At 40.7% G+C, this 17,822-nt stretch overlaps 1 protein-coding gene across 1 annotated transcript; it reads right to left on the bottom strand.

Moving 5' to 3' along the window:
- Positions 1–424: 424 nt before the first annotated feature.
- On the bottom strand, positions 425–2,304 carry PIGM (phosphatidylinositol glycan anchor biosynthesis class M). The gene has a single exon (XM_065632255.1). It carries the CDS (start codon positions 2,232–2,234, stop codon positions 978–980), a length of 1,257 nt encoding a protein of 418 aa, XP_065488327.1. The 5' UTR covers positions 2,235–2,304; the 3' UTR covers positions 425–977.
- Positions 2,305–17,822: the final 15,518 nt, after the last annotated feature.

The raw sequence follows: 17,822 nt of genomic DNA, 5'->3' as shown, positions 1-17,822 counted from the left end.
GCTACTGTTAACATCTACATTTACTGGTAATTAACTGCAGTTTAAAGCAGTGGCATCTTTTTTAGATCATGGCAGCAAGGAATACAAATACTTTTGCTTTATACATCTCTGTGATGCAAGACAGGTATTTGGAAAAATCCTCCTCCATGGCAAGGGGAATAAATCTCTTCAAAAATTCAAGTAGTACTGAAAAGGTGAAAATAAGTATTTGAATGAGCGGGCATATCCAAATTCTAAAATAAATGACAACTTTAAAGAAGTTAATGACTTATATGAAAATACCACTTTTTTCTTGCTTCATTGAAGACCAGGTAGAGGCTGCAAATACTGTACAGCTAAAATGTTACTGTGAAAAGAAAAAATAAACCCCAGTGTACACACTAAGTGATTGTCTTATATTTATTCAATAGCTTAACCCTTGCAAAAAACCCCACCTGCTTACTGGAATGTACAAGACTCTGAAACTCCACCATCGCTTTATAACCTCCTGTGCTTTCCCGGAGGCCACAGTCTTCAACAAGTAAAGGAACAAAGAGTAAAAAGGTGCCGGGGGTACAAAGGCTGGGGCTGCTCCACGTGGGGGCATAGGCTATCACCTCCCTCACCGGGGCACAGTCACACTGTGTCTGCAGATGGCAGGTGGAGACGCTTGCTGGTGACAGATTCAACCCGCAGCCCCAGACATGGCAAGTGATGAACTGGTCCAGGGTCCTTCCAGGGAGTCCCAGCAGGAGACAGGGCTGGAGAGAAGGTTCCAATGCAGCTCCAAGGACCACATGGGTGACAGTACCCCTGCAGGCACTGGGGCTGCTCAGGGAAATTAAGGCCAATCTGTGACCTCATAGGCCCTGACAAAGTACCACTTACATACAACATACTTCAGTACAATGTACACACATTTGTATTAAACAAAGTGCTGGTGGTATGTAAAGCCTTATCAAAGACAGTAGTACTGTTTCTGGATTGTGGCCTGTTTATTACTGTTGTTTGAGTTTTTTCACAACTTGTGCTTCGTTTTGATAATGTGAAATAATCTGAATGAGTATGAAGCTATTAATAAAAAGGAAAAGCAAGCCTGCCAACCATATAAGTAAAAAAGTATTATATCCTCTAAATTCCAGAAAGTACGCAGGAGCAAGCCACAGGCCTTGTCCAACAAACCACAGAATGAACAGCAGTACACCACGGCGCCAGGACATCTTAACACTAGGCATTATAAGGGGCAAAAGGCAGAGATACCAGACAAAGTACTGGGATGTGCATACTTTGTTAAAACTCACAAAAATAGCAGTGTGCAGGAAACAACAGAAGGCAAGGTCTCTGTAAAATGCTATGGACACAACTAGGAGCAAAAGCAGCTGGGGCAGGAAAGCTGCGAGCCCAAGGGCAAAACTCCATTTGCTCTCTGCAGTTAGGTATAACATGTAGAAATAGGGAGAGAAGTTATGACGGATATCCCTCCTGGTCAGGTGGTAGAGGTAGGCATGCTCCAAAAACTCCCAGCCATAGAGGTGATAAAATGCCACGGTTAAAGCAGTTATCACAGATCCAGCAACTGCTCCGAAAAGCAGCACGTCGCGGTTCAGCATCTTTACAAAAAGCTGCCAGACGTACCCTACAAATGTAAACTTTGCTTTTTCGCCGTGCCTCGTACCCACCGCCCCTTCCCCACCGCACTGCGGGCTCTGCAGGTGGAGCGCTATGGGCAGCGCGTAGGTCAGCGGGTATATTTTCATGTGCACAGCCAGCCCGTAGCAGACGGCGGCCTTCCCTACGCTCCGCGCTTCCACGAAGTACAGGGCGGCGAGCACCAGCAGCGCGACCAGGGCCTCGGCGTTGCCCCGGCTGGAGACGGCCATGGGCAGCGGGTTGAGGAGCCAGGCGGCAGCGCAGCACCCGCAGGCCTGCCCGGCAGCGGCCCCTCGGCGCCGCAGGGCCCGGTAGGCGACGACAGCAGCCGCCAGGTCCCCCGCCACGAAGAGCAGCTTCCCGAAGACCTCGGCGAGGCGGACATTGGGCGTCAGGAGCCAGGCCAGGAGCGGCGTGTAGCGGTAGGTGGCCCGCCGGTAGGGCGACCGGCCCTCGGCCACCAGCCGCGCCGCGTCGGTGAACACCCGGTAGTCGACATCGGTGTAGCGCACGCGCACGGCGCGGTCCTGCAGCAGCCCGCACAGCACCAGGCCCAGCCGCCACAGCAGCCCCGCGCACAGCGCCGCGCGCAGCCCCGGCGCCATCCCCGCGTGCGCCGCGCGGCGCGACGGGGCCGCGAGGTGCGGGGCACGGGCGCGCTCGATCTCGGCTTCCGCGTCTCCGCGCGAGGAGGGAAGGGGGGAAAAGGCGGCGCCGCGCGTGCGTGCTGTGAGGGCCGAAGCCGTTGCCCTGGCCGGGGCGGGGCGAGTCGCCGCCGCCGTTCCCGCAGGCGCGGCTGCTGGACGGGCGGGGGCTGCGGCTTTTTCGGCGGCCGGCGTTCCCTTCCCGCCGGTCAGGGCTTGAGCCGCGCTGTCCCTTGTCCCCTAAGGCCGTGAGACGTGGGCCGGGCAGCGCCACGGGCTCTGCTGCCCCTGCGCGCCCGGGGTCGGCCGGCCTAACGCACCTGCGGGAGGGGGGAGGCGTGTGGCGCTGCCGCCCTTGCCGCGTCTGAACCGGGGCGGTGCTGCGGTTCGCGTTCGTGCCGGCGGGCTGCGGCGCTGGCTGAGAGCCGGGCTGCGCGGTGAACACCGTTGCCATGGGGTGCAGGAAGAGCTGCGGGTCCCCCCCGCCCCCCTGCTGCTCAGCGCCTTCACCCTCTCGAGGGCAGGGAGCAGCGTGCAGCGCAAATCTGTGCGGCTCTGTGCGCGGGGAGGCAGCGTGTGCAATAGTAAAGTAAGAAGAAGGAAAAATAACATCTGTTATTTACCTTCTGCAAATGGCTGTGTTTTGCCTAGACGTATGAGCTCTCTCTAAAGCACTTAGGTAAGCTTCCTTCCAGAGTAAATTCCTCATTTACTTAGATCGGAAACAGTACCAAGAAAAATAGAGCTTAGACTGGTTTACAATAAAGTCATGAATTCCGCTGTGTTTTGAGTTTTTGTATATTTTTTTTAAAGAATTATTTTCATGTCTGGATGTTTGCTATAGATTGTATCTCACATTTGAATTGTGGCTGACTGAAAAACAGGTATTTATTACTTACCAGTATTACGGGTTTCTTACTAGAGCTGGGTAGTGGTTTTTTCCAGAGACTCTTTATTAATAAAAAAAATGTGCAGTTGCTTGTTTAGTAGTTAATTACAACTGCATTCGTTTTGCTGAATGGTTTCATTCAGGATAATTTTGGGAGTTGCTGGCTCACACTGCTTCTAGAAAAGAATCTGCTTTGTCTCTGTTCTGGGAACACTCATCAGAGAACTGGGAGCAGATTTTTTGCTTTTGGCACAGAAGTCTTTGGAGAGTGTCCTAACTGGTAGGCTGCTCAGAGGACAAGATATATTTCTGTTTGTGTGCACTCAGCTATTCATTTTTATCTGTTAAGACTGTTTTACTTTGCATAATAGTACGATGGCGCATAGGCTGAGGTGTCCTGTGGGAGCGGCATAGTAGCTAACCTGGAGAATCAGTTTTTCCTCTGTCTGTAGAGGCCGGCAGATATTTACACGTTATATACTAAACTGGACATCTTCAACAGCAAAGCCCAAGAGTCTTCTCCATTAATTTGCTATATGACGTAATTTAGCCCTAAAACTGATGGTTGGGGTATTTTGGGGATAGGGCATGAGTGTAGTTGTTACTCCTTCATAAATAATTGCTCACTACTACTGTTCTACTTTTGAACAGAAAATATTGGTAACATTTTATCTCCTTCCTTCTTTGATACATCTTGTACTCTTAATAGCTGGGATGCTTCTACATAAAGTTACATCACCTTATCCTTTGTTGTGCCCAAGATATCCTCTGGAAATGCTAGGATATAGAAACTTAATAAAATCGCTGGGACTGAAATAATTTTATATTCTATGGAACTAGAAGTCTAATAAAAAATATGCATGTAGGTACTCCTAAATTTTTTGCTTCAGGAAGGTTGTTGCTCACAAAGAACTTTTCTGCCATCTGCCTGCTTTCTCCCAGGCTTGTTTGGGATTCTTCTGTTTCCTCTTTGGATGGAATATGTTTTATTGTTTCAGATCCTTTGAGGAAACTGTTTGTTGTCAGAACAGAATGCATTGCAGTTTCTTTACTGAAGTGTCTAAGTTTAACGACATTGGTTAAATAATACTAGTTTAATAAATAAACTTAGGAACTTGCAAGTCTCTCAAATGTAGTTTTGTTGTTGTTTCTGACAGTCTGTTTTCAGACAAATCTTTTATTCTTATCTGAGGTTAATAGAAGTGTGAAGCTGTCCATAGTGACTGTTTATCTGGATTCTAAAGAAGAAAAGGTAGGTAATTTAATTCTGAAGGGTCATGAAGTTAATAAAATAGAAAAGCTAGCTTAGCTATTGTTGCATGTACTGTGACTGTACGACATTGCCTGAGCTGGAAAAAAAATTTATTTTCCTTATCAATAACTTAACATATTGAAAAATAAGCTAGAAGCTCTTCAGAGAATTAAGGTTTAGCTCAAAAATGTATTTGGCTTCAGATTTGATACCAGCTTGCTTAACCTGATTTGTCATGTACTGTAGACTTTAATGCAGGAAGGAGGGCAATCTTATTAAAGTTATAAATCTGTTGTTCTTGTAAAATGCTGCTTTTATTTATAGAAGACACCAGGAGCCACTTTTAGAAAACGGTAGGAGATAAAAACTAATAGAACTGCTGGGACTGAAGCTGAATGATTCTGGTGCACATTAAGATACAAACAAATGTGTAGAAAAACATGGAGTCAGCCATAACCATGCATAAAATATTAACTAAATAGGAGTGCATACATATATGCACATGCGTATGAAGAGATTTTTTTCCATCATCTACCATGGACTTTGTTTACAGTCTCAAAGATGGTACCATCAGATGTTTTATAAATGGGGGTCACATCTGTATGTGTTTCTGCTGCATACTCATGAAGGGGGATGATAAGCCTGATCTCAAATATTAACTTCTCACATCTTCATCTTCTGTAATAGAGACTACTTCAGCAGCACTGGGCATACATTCCAGAAACTATCTCACACACCTTGTCACTACTTAAGGATTACACAGCAGTAGTAGCAGTGCAAGGACAAAGAAACTGAGGCCTTTTTATGCAAAGTGCCTAATGGAAGGCTGAATGGAAGGTCTAATAGAAGTTTTTATTTTAGCATCTGAAAGCCAAGGTACAGCTGGAGGGTGACAACTGGGGGGTCAGGGAGGGTGACAAGCTAGTTGCTGGTCAGTCAGGAGCAGTCATCGCAGTTGGTCACGTACTTGCCTTTCAGGGGCTTGCTATCCACAGCATGGTAGAAGGTTAGTTTTGAGGAGGGATGAGCTGAGGCTGCTTTCATTGATGAAGATGGTTAAAAACTAGGTCTGATGGGTACGGTCTGGCCAAATATTGGAGGGACTCATGGATTATATTTGAGAAGTTGAAGGAGAGTAAAGAGACTAGTGAAGGGGTGTGAAGAAGCTGACAAGGAATTAGAAGACAATTCTGGTAGCAGTACTTCGAAGTAAGAACATAAGGGAGATATGGTGGTTGGTAGCATTGCAAGGAGAGAACAAGTGTTGGGTTGAAGTGGTGAGAGCCTTACTAAGACTCAGGTGGCCTAGGAGGATAAACAAGCTTAAATATTTGAAAAGTTAGGAAAAGAAAGCAGTGAGGGGCTTCACAGGCAGTCAGATGATCCTTTCTTATGCTGTATTTTAGCTCGTTCTATGGAGATCTCAGGGTGGGAGGTTACCTAATTGTTAATAGTTAGCTGTATTTTGAGATTTTTTTGTTGAGTTATGAGATAAAATTTGATCATAATGACTAATATATTTTTTAAAATAAATTGTATGTATGCTGTGACGTAAGTCTATACAGATAAAAGATGGAAGGAAAGCGAAGTAATTATGATATGGAGAAAGGAAGATCTTGGACAATAGCTTGTATATGGTCCTCAGACTTCTGAAAAGGGATACTTATGCTGTAATTTATTAGAGTTCCCTTTTAATTTTATTGGGTTTTGAACTCAGAATGTTTCTTTATATGTGAAATACTTCTGCTTAATATATTTATAAACTGTCACTGAATTTTTGATAAGGTGATCAGTACAATCTGTTTCTTGAAGCACATGAAATTTGATAGAAAACTTGACTAACACTTGCTAGATATTTTTGGCTTGATAAAATAAATTGGTTTTGCAAATATAATTGATGCCTTTCAAATATTTGTAGTGTGTTAAACTGTAGGTATTATTGGCAAAAGGGAAGTATGGTTAAGATTATGTAATGAAGTGTTCATTTCTGCTTTAATACTGGAATGAATAATACAGGAGATTTTTAAAAAATAAGATGAAAAAACACATTAGAACTCTTCACTGAAGAAAATCACTGTTATAAATATAAGGCTGCCACTATTCCCTTAAGCTTTTTGTGTTAATGTGTTTACTTAACACTGCTTGATAAATCTATACCCTTATTCACACATTATTCTAAAAATATGGCTGTTCAGAGAATGTGATCTGACTTGTAAAGGATTTTTTTTTATGACATGGTTTTGCACAATATGCTTGAAGTGGTGTTTGCAGAGATCTGCTCGCAGTGGTTATGCTGATTGTATGTCAGTGTACTAGGTAAAATGCTAGCCCTCCAGGGATAAACATTAGTATTTCAGGAAAAAAAGATTATGGCTGAGAAAACACATGTGGCAGGTTACTCAGCAAGAGTGAGTCTGCTGAAGTATGATGCTGGCCTAGGGAGAGATTCAAAAAAATATGGCCTGTTGTGATTTAAGGCAGTGGTGTGTCTGAAATGTAATATGGTAAAAAGGAGTTACCTGCTTCAAAGTTGGGCAATGCCCAGCTCTCTCACTGCCTGACTTGAAATGCCAAACAAAAGTGCTTTAGCCCTTTTTACATTACTGCTGTAGCACTGGCTAGTGGAGCAGGCAGCCCAGTGGATTAGATTCCAGAAGCTGAAGTGTACAACAAAGAAATGAGTTGAATTTCATCTGTGGTTTCTTTTTTTTTTTTTCTTTCCCGTTTACTTCTGCTAATGAAAGAATGCATAGAGAGAACTGATAAGAGCCCAGGCAGGAGAGAAACTGAAGCAAAATGACAGATTATGGATTTAGGAAATTGTTCAAAGATGGAGGGTTCGTGGCACAGAACTGCTGATTTTGACCAATGACCAATGACACACCCAGAAAGTATGAGTTTCTAGCACATGTAAAAGGCTGAATCTAATTGTGTTAGGCATGATTTTTTGCCAATTTTTGAAGGTGTAGGTGAAGCAGTAGGTATTGAGAACTGGTGAAGATTATGTTAGAAGATTTTTATAGACAGGTAAATACATATTTATATACTAAAATTATATATCGAAATGTATTTATTTAAAAATGTGTTGCATATATGTATGATAAGCATACTTAAGGAGTAATAGGTGTGTTTTTCTGAATGCCTACGTTTTTTAATGTCTTCAAATACCTCTCTGTCTGAAATGCGGGATAGCGTAACTTGAGAACGTGAGATGTATGGTATCCATCCTATGTTCAAGCAATAACATCTGTGACCCTTTATATAAGTAAAGAGGTTAGATTTTGCATGTCAGCATCTGAGATGCGTTTGGCTCAAGAGCTATTATCTATCGGTGCAGTCAACTGTAAGTGTCATAAACAGCATTCAGTCACAATACTTGATTTTTAAGTGATTAAGGGAAACATGTTGTGTATTTTTAGTTTATAACCACTTAATTAAATGTTTTCCAGTTCTTTGAAGGATGAAAAGAGACAACACTTGGAATATATTTGTTTCAGTCTTCTCACGCAGATCTTCTTCTATTAAATATAAAGGGCAGCCTGTAGTTAGGGGAGTGGGGGGGTAGGAAAATCTATCTTCTCACCCTAAGTTAGATCACCACCTTCTACATCACTCAGACCTCCACTAATATGCAGTTCCTGAGATTGTATTGAGATAGATGGATGAGACACAAAACTGTATTTTGAACCTCTGGTCTTTTTTTCCAGATTGACAAGTAGACAGCAAGTACAGAAAGAAAATCATATCAACCTCTGCTACTGAGCTTGTTTTTTTCCTAACACTACTTTCAGAACAGATGGGATATAGACAGGAAAAGGCACAAGAGGTAATCATAAATAATTTGTTTAGAAATAGATTTGAATTGTTCAGTGGCTGAAGTAATAATTAAGTTCTTTCAGTGCGGAATTCTGAGCTGTAACTCATAAGTGACAGGAGCTGTGGTTGAGGCCGGTGGTTTATCATCATCCCTTGAAACAACACAAGCTCGTACTGGAACACAAACCACTTCCATGCATAGCTAAACTATGGAAAACTGGAAGAGTGCCCTCTTCTAGCCTAGACGATGGTTGGGTTCCATGGGATTCAAGAACATAAGAGTTTTGACCAAATGTTTTCCTGAGGAAGAAGCAACCATAGCTTCTCTTAAGTCTTTCCCATCCTCTTCCCTGGACATAATTTTCTAGTTAAGATACTGTTTGTGCTGCTGCTTCTCCTGTAGTAGGGAAATTCTGTTTTACCTCAATACCTATTTTTGTAAAGTTGTTGGGAATTTAATCTCTGAATATTGCTCAATATTGTGCTACTGCAGTGGAGGTGGGGAGACAAACTCGGGTTTTATGGACTTACTGTGGCCCAAAAGTACAAGGCAACGGCTCTGATTAATGAGGCCTTTAATGTCTAGCAGAGGGCTGTAACTTGCCACAGCTCCATTTCCAGCCACTTGAGCGTCTTTCCATGCTGTGCCCTCCTCTCTTGAGCTCCTGGTTAAGACGACTATAATAAGAACTAGCGTTACACTAACATGTAGTAAATAAAGCACCTTAATGGAGGGCACAGGAATGTTTTCTAGGGATGGCATAGTCTTCTAAATATTTTTTGGGGGAAAGAAAAATGACCATCTGTCTTTTCATTGCTATTGTCTTCCTTTTTAAAATTTTTTTTTTAAAGTCTGGTCTAAACTATTCTATGATTCTATAAGCTATTTAAAGTCCAACCCCCTGCAATGAGCAGGGACCTCTTCAACTAGACCATCAGGGAGATCTCCTTGAAAAGTGTCCCTGAGTAATAATTCTACTTTATTATTCCTTTTGCAGTATCCTGTTGTATTGTGCATAGTGGCTAGGATGCTGTTGTACTTGGCACTGCAGAACCGTAGGCTGAAGAGAGATTGTCTTAGAGACCTAGCTGTAGAGGAGAGGATGTACCCTTCAATAGCTGTCTGTGGCAATTCACTTTTTTTCAGTGAGTAGTGTTTTCTATCACCTAAGTATGTATTTAGCTGCTCTTCTTCAAATTCTGACAGTTGCTCGGTTGGATTAGTTGCTTATGCACACTTTCTGTTTGAACTCTGCCTCTTGCTGTGTTAACTGCGTCAGGTGGTGGTGCTTCTGCAGGGTAGCAAAGTTCATACTGGTTTTGGTGCTGTCTTTAGCAGTTACAGTTCTGTCCCTACTTCTGTCAACTCCTTGGTATATGGGATGATACTCTCCCCCAATCTTATGTACATGTGTCTCTTAACTCAGCCTTCAGAGTTTATTCATTCACTGTTGAATGAAAGTGACAGCTGTGCCATCAATCTTGTCAGTTTTCCCCCATTTGGTGTGCTGGAGCATGCTCTCCTTCCTGCATACGCTCAAGGATGCTGTCTGGCCCTTCATACTCCGCAGGTCTGCTGCACCTGGGTCAGAAGTTGAAGGCAGACCCCATTGGCATGAGTGCTCAGTGTTTCGATGGGAAAACTCCTATCATAGGAAAGTAAACCCATGGTAGAGAATTCAGGCAAGCCACGTTTGTAGACTTGGGGCAATTCATATGTAGTGTTCTATATCTGCAGTGTAACTGGCAACAGGCGTGTCGCTTGTTTCAGTATTGTTTGGCTTTCTTCAATCTGGTTACTCTTGAATTTCAATATTTGTCCTTGCTGACTGCCACACTGCTGAGTTTGACAGGCTGTTGCCAGAATTTAGGTCTGCTGACATAAACTTTGCGTATGTGTAAGCTGAGATTCAGCCAATGATTATCCTGCATCAGAGTAGATCCTGCTTTGTTTATGTATAATAGAAGATTAGGAAAGACTGCCTTTTAAGAGAAAGAGGGTAGCTATAACAGATATTTATTTGATGGATCTTTCAAAGAGTTGACTATGCCAAAAAACATGGCACAAAAATATCCCCTGGGTAAGGTGTATGTTAGGTTGAAATATTGATGCAATGACAAGTAACAGTAGTTTTCCATATTTAGACTGCTTTGTATTTGTACAAACTGTAAAGTAAATATTTCTGTAGGAATAACAAGTCAGTCAGCACTTGATACTTACCAAGGAGCCATGCTATTTAAGGATGATAGAAAACTTCAGAGTTCCTTGAACCACCCAGACTGGAACTGTGCAAAATTAGCAGTGTGTTGAACTATGTGTCATGCTTCTACAAAATGCATAAATTACTCACAATGAATCTTAGTATTTAAGTACTTTCTGAGATAATTGTGTATTTCCTGACAATTAGAAGAAAAATTCTGCTGTAGTAATTTTTAGCTAGCAAAAGCCAGAGGCATTTGAAAAGTGAAACTTCTGCATCGGTGAACCTGTGGACTTCTTCAGGAGCACTGCTCTGTCACGTTTTAATTCCCGTTAAAATCATTTGTATCTTTAAAAGATGCAACAGGTCTTTATATCAAATGGCTAGAAAAATCAAGAACATTTTTTCTGGTTTTCTGTTGTATTTGTTGAGCTGCTGGCTGCTTTGCAATTGATATATAAAGACGATTTTCCTTTCTGAGAGCCAGGCTACCTGTAGAATTGTGTAGGAAAAAAACTGAGCAGAACTTGCCCAGGGGATATTGCTACTCTTCTCCCTTAGCACCATCAACACCATAAAGATTCATTTATTTGGTGTCTTTTTTGATGTTCTTCTAAATTTGAAAGTTCAATCTTCGATAAAATAAGAGTATCTCAAGTGGCAAGAGATACCACATTGTGATTTGAGTTCCACATATCCTTTGATGTCCTATGAAGGCAAAACTTTGTGTGTATTTTCAGATTGAAATAAATCAGCCTATCTACCTGACTCCTTGGAGAATTCTTAAGAACTTAAAAGTGCACGATATGATGTAATCTTTAAGCCTAAGGCTAAAATATTGCATCCGTTTCTCCTTGTACTTCATGGACTTTTCATTTGACCTAATAATCACAGGGGCACCGTGCATTTCTGTATGAATAGTTTTAAAAAAAGAGAACTAAACAAGTTTTCACATTGGTTATAATTTCTAGGCAACTATTAACACATTCTGGGTACTGTTTCTCCAACTGTTACAACTTACAAATGAACACTGAAAAAAACCTGCTAGAAACAATTTTTATTACCAGAGTAATCAAAATTGGCAGTTTTATTTGTGAACCTTTAGAGTTTCTGGCCATGACTCTCCAATTTTGGAGGTCTATTTAAAAATAAATGAACTTTCGTTTTGCTCTCTCTGGAGAGGAGGGAAAGCAAAGCAATTTTTCTTGGATTTTATTCAAAATAGAAATAGTCTTTTAATGCTGTAATCCTTGTGGGGTTCTCTGTGTGCTGAACAATACTTTGTCACCAAGGTTTTGACTTCTGTGGAGATATTTGAGAAATAGCAGCTACTGCCATCAGACAGGGAGGTGTCATACAGGTGGGCAAGCAGGAACCTGGGGTGTTTTTAGCACTGTTCTTCTGCCTTGCTCAGAACACTCATAATCAATATTGTAGTGGTGATGTGGAGTCATCAAATCATTTAGGTTGGAAAAGACCTTTAAGATCGTTGGGTCCAACTGTACTCATCCAAATTCATGCCCTTCCTGCCTTTTGTAGGCATGAGACGTCCGTCCTTGCTGTATATACCACTATTCTGATGAGAGAGGTGAGCAGGGAAGAGAGCTGCTGAAAAGAGCTACAGGTGGTGGTGGTGAAGTCATGTATTTTGCAGTTGTGTGTTTCATGCTAGTGACAGTGGTACTGAGAGGATCAGACACTGTATGGATTTCTCAGGTTGTCTAAGAAAAACTATCGCATTAGGTATGGAATTGGGAACATGCTTGCAGTAGCATCTCTGATAACCTCAGGAACTAATCAGTGTGTGTGTTCTCACTGGATCTTCAGGATGCTGCTTTGGGGGTTACCAAAAAGCAATGGAGAAGGTGTCAGAATAAGCAATTTCCTATAAAATGGGAAGTCAAGTTCAGAACTGAAATATTTTCTGTTTCTTGAAATATGAAGTTTTTTAATATAAGTTAAACCAGATATGTTAATGTAGAGTGTGTTATGTATGTGATAGATTTGCTTACCGTAGCTTTCTTGTCAACTTTTGATTTTTTTGGATATGAGAAATGAGGAAGGCTAGTGGCAGGTTGGGGGTGGTAAGTGCTAGGCCTGGCCTTGGTTGCAGTGTAATCCTTCTAGAGGAGGCAGCAAATGAGCCTCTATGTTTGGAACAAATCATAAAGCAGAAGTGAAATATAGTCAGTACATGTGTGTGAGGTGTTTACTTTGAGATATTTACTTATACAGTGGAACATGCTCCTCTATTGTACCACAAAAGCACATCCAATAAACGTGCTATGAAGGGTTCTTTATTTTCTAAAGGTAAATATTTTGTTACGTGTGGAGGAAGGGGAAAAAAGGATGAATATCTGAGAGACAAATGTGAGCAACAATGTGAGGCAAAGTCTTGATTGTCAAGCATCTCAATGATTTCTGATTATGGTGATTGTTTGTTTTTGTGGGGTTTTCTTTGTGTGTTGGTTTTTTTTTTTTTTTTTTTTAGAACTACTCTGTGTACGTTATACTATATCTTTGATTACCTGTGAGCATATGTGGTGATGTTGCTACTGTAATTCTCTGAAAGTCCAATGAGCAATTGTGACATGAATTACTCAGTTTTTCCATAGTGCTTTTTGCTTAAATGCAGAGGCATATAAAATTAGAGGAAATCCAATTAAACTTGTCAGGCAGTTACTAGTTTAAATTGGTTCAAAGAAAACAATTGGAGAGGAGATTAAAAAAATAGTAACCAGTAATGTTGAAAATTTGTGGGGTTTTTTTGTTTGTTCGTTTTCAAGTTAGCATGACAAGACTTTGGGTCAGCATTAACAGTTCTGTGTGAGAGGCAGTTTGCTTTAAATGTCATTGAAGATTGCCTCCAACCTCTGTTCCCAAAAGGCTTAGATGAATCTATTTGAAGGTGATACTGAGTTAAAGATTAATAGCAGTATAGAGCGAAATATGGCAGGGGAGGGGGTGGGGGAAAGGTTAACTCTAATGTCTTACAGACATGACTTACTAGCTTTTAGAGGTTAATTTGTAACAAAGAATTTTATGAAGTATTGAATTTCATCAACTACTTAACTCTGTTCCCTTGTAAACTCAAGCCTTCATTCTTTCAACCTTTGCAGAATACCTTTAAATGTTTAATATCTGTATAAGTGAAGAAACACTAAAACCAGTCTCTCATCAGCACAAAACACGATTCAGCACAATAACGTTTCTGTTTTCTTCTTAGAACAAGATATTGCAGGATATCAAGGTTTTGAGTGTGTAGACGGTCTGTAGTTCAAGTCAATAGTGCAGAAGTGTACCAGCTGACTTCAGGAAGATTTGAGAACTGAGCTGCTTTCAGCATGTTTTTGCTTTAGGATGGCCTTAGAAATACTTACACAGTATAGAGTTAGATGAAAGTGGCCTGGGTTTACCTTACAGAATATTTGCTGTCTAAAAGTGAGATGTCTAGCCTAAGCTAACACTTTAGCTTCCCTCTGTAATTAGTGAAAAGAAGTAGGTACCTCCAGAGAGCTGGAGCAGGTGAGTCCACCAAAATGTGACAGCCAGGAAAAGGTAGATGAGAGAAACATGTGGTGTCTTTGTGTCTTTCATATATTCTTACCATGAATCATTAGGTGTAAAAAATTCCTTCCTTGGGTTTTGCAGGGCATGGCACTGATAATTCTGTCCCACAAAGTTTAAGATGATAGTGCCTCTCACCTATCTTTCCTACTTGATTTAAAACACTTTTATAGATACTGTTATATCAGAACCGGGTAGAAATACCTGCAATCAAATAACTTGCTGAAAGTAAGGATTTCCTATGAGGATCCATGATATTTTCAAGTATTTCTAGAATTCTAGTCAGTAATGTGGTTCTTCTGTTCTTAGGCAGCTCTAAGACTTTATTCAAATAATACTTATTAAACTGGAGTTCTTAAGTATGACCTATTGTGCATATTTTTTAGTAACAAATCTCACTGACCTCAGGAATGCTACTTTGTGAATTAGATCATAGCTGCTATCTGTGATCTTAGCTGAAAGTAATTAAAAAAAAAAAAAAAAAAAAAAGACAACTCTAATTTCTGTAGAAGATCCCCGGGTAGAACGAGAGAGGCATGTAAATAATTTTGTTCACAAGCAGTAGGAGGAAGGCTGTAGCAATTGTGTGTTGGCTTTACCACTGAGCCATTGCCAGGGGACTGGCAGTGTTCAGCAGTTCAGCTTATGAGCTAATGATATAGGGTAAATTTAGTCCTTTATAATAAGTAAAAATGAAGGATCCAAGGGAGGAAAAAATATCTTAACACAAGGTTAGTGTACTATCAAGTCTGACTGAAGGCCCTGTATTTAGAGGTTAACTTAAGAAGGGAAAAAAATGCTGTTGTGGGTAGTAATAAAGTCTCTACCATTCTAGTTCAGACTGCCAATCCACACAGAAAACCCTGTACTTTCTCCCGCATAGTCCCAATACACTTTTTTTTTTTTTTTTTTGGTGTTAATGTGGCTGGTTCTGAATATATGTAGAGGAGATAAAAGAATTCCTAACCAGTAAATCATTCGGTATTAGATCCCAGTCAAAACTTCTGAATAGCAAAGTCTATCTGGTATGTTTTGATTATCCATATAACTAACTCTAAGACTTTGTGGCTCTTTGATTTTTACTTCAGTGATATGTAGTATATAATAAAGCAGCTTTTCCTATTTAGAGAGGGAAGACAGCCTTTAGACTTAGACTTTTGTTTCCAGGAAGAAAGTATTCCTCCTTCTGATAAATAGTTCTGTTTATTTTCTTAAATTACTTTTTTTTTTTTCTTTTTTTTCCCCCCCATCCTCTTCAGCTTATCAGCTGGGAGCTCTCTTGGAAGTGTGAGATACTATCCTCCACCAAAGTACCCTAGAAGGGCTTGTAGGAGTCTGCAACAGGTTGAAGACTTTGCTTCTTAGCCCAGGCAGTGCAAGCATGTAGAAAGTCACCCTTCTGTCTTCCTTGTTCTTAGACTTGTCATATTTTATCCATATGCCTAAATCAGTTGTACAGCTGAGAAAGGTACCTCTGTGGACAAGTGACTCCAGGATTACTCAGCAGTGTAAAACAGTGTCTGTCCTCCTTCAGATCCATGTACAATCTGTTTCCCTGCCTACACACCAGCTCTTGCTTTCCTCTAGCTTCTTTCCTTGTTCCAGTGTCTACTGCCTTGGATTCTCAGTTCATGTCCTTTTGTTAGGACCAGAGAGTTCTAGTATTGCTTTCCTCTTAAAACTCCCTCATGTTTTTGAGTTAGCCTTTCCAGAAGGAAAGTCTTCATTTGCTTTTCATCCAAATGTGTTCCTCTCCATCTCTTATGGAACCTTCATGTGAAATATACAGTTCCCTTCTCCCAAGATGATAGTGGTTCAAAATGTAGGATCTCTCGCCTCCAGCTTGGCTAGTGACAGTCCAAACCAGCAAATGCAGGGAAATGCCTGATCACGGTAGCCTTCACCATCTTGGTGAAGACTTCAGAAAAATTCAGCTTAGGACCAATAAATTTTGCGGGAATAAATTTATCCCAAACGTTTTTGGTAGAGTTCTAAGCAACTTCAACACTTTTGCAGTAAGTGTTAGACAGCTTTAATAGATTATATTACAAGCCTTTTGTATGCTTGCTTATTCATTCTCTTACCATTGCAGGTTTTAGTGAATCTTGTCAGTACAATTACACCATGCTGTAGAAGCCAGGAGGTTTGCTAACACATTAGAATTAAACTGAAACAGAACTGGGTCTGGGTTCATGGAAAGAAGTAGTCGCAGTCTGAAACAAATAATTCTTGCAGCAAGAACAGCCAAGAACTATTTTTACAAGACACTGAGCACATACATTTCTAGAGAGCCAAGGACTTCTCAACATGACAGTGCTTGCCGTATAATCAGTAGGAGGGATACCTGCTTAAATTTGGAAATGAGAGTTTCTGTGCTAACCAAGAAAGTTTATTTTAAGTGTGTAGTTCTTGCCTTTGTGACTTTTCAGTACTAGATGTGTTAGTTTTACAAAGTGTTCTAGTTCAGCTTATTTCTCCCCCTATCTTTTTTTTAAAGGAGTGGGAAGGAGTCGCACATCTTTAATATGTTAGTCTGAAAATAATTCTACGTATAATTTTCACAGTAACTGTAATGAATAAAGAAGCTGTTATCTTAAGCCCTGTTACTTTTGTACTGCTACATCACAAGGTATGATATCACCCTGAGGGAGAGCTCAGAAAAAGTTGAGAACACAGTCTTTTTCAAAAGACCTTGCTTACAGGACCACAAGTTAGTTGCTTAGACAGCCCATCTGATGTGATTGTGTTTCTCTTTGTGGAATAGGGGCTGGGGAGGGAACAATTACCAATTTAGGCCTTAAGACTATGTCTATGTTAGGAAACTTAGCAGGGCGAGGGGGTGTGTTTCAGCACTGTCCAGTGATTCCATATTCAGTGAGATTCCTGGTGGGATTTGCACCTGAGGCAATCATTGCTTTTTCTGACAATGCCTTGTGATGGATATCGTGGGCTAGCAACTATATCCAATAGGCAGTAGAAAAGAAGCCGCTTTGCTTTGAAGGGGGACAGATTAGCCATATGGATGCAAACTGTTGTTTGGTGATGGGACTGAGTTCTTAAAGGATGCAAGTGTGACAAAAATTGGAATTGTTTTCAGCAATCGAAATCTCAGCAGAAGTATCTTGGAGAAGATAGCTGGTATCTTGATTCTGTAGCAGTATCCAAATGCTGTAGGAAACAAATGCGATTAAAGTTTGAGTTCTCCCAGAATAATAACGATCCTGAAACAGTCTGTCTTTTATTTATTTATGTACTTATTTAAGCTAATTGGTCTGCAAATAGAGAGTGCAGTGTTGGGTGTTGTGTGTAGCTTTTGAACTCATAAAGATCAGGGAAGTCAGTGGAAATTTTGCCTGAAGTTGCTGAAGCAACTTGAAAAGCAGTTGTATATGTAAAACCACCTTCACCTAGCACAGATATTCAAGTGCTGATTAGTATTTAGAAGTACCAGAAAATAACTTACTCTTCAGAGTTCTGTTTTTCCTCACAAAGTACACTGATTATCTGTACTTGAATTTAGTCAGAGTGTCAGGATCTACTTTTCAATCTTATTTTAAGTCTATAATTAAATAATGAAGAGAATTGTTAGATTACAATATCAAGCATCCTTTTCCTGAACATTCTCCTCTTACTGAAACAGTGCTCACTAATCCTATAATAGGGTTTGTATCGAACACTAATTTTTGAAAAGCTAATGCTATTTTCCTGTAGAAATAGCATTTTCCTGACAGCCTATGGAAAATTCAGGTCTGCATAACTTGTGGATGTGTGAAAGCCCTTGCCTTACCTGCTACATCTCAAAATACAAAGCAAATGCAATTTTT

Source organism: Caloenas nicobarica, chromosome 3, assembly GCF_036013445.1.
Source record: "Caloenas nicobarica isolate bCalNic1 chromosome 3, bCalNic1.hap1, whole genome shotgun sequence".
NCBI lineage: Eukaryota > Metazoa > Chordata > Aves > Columbiformes > Columbidae > Caloenas > Caloenas nicobarica.
The sequence above is the reverse complement of the archived record's forward strand: the minus strand, read 5'-3'. Positions and strand labels throughout refer to the sequence as shown.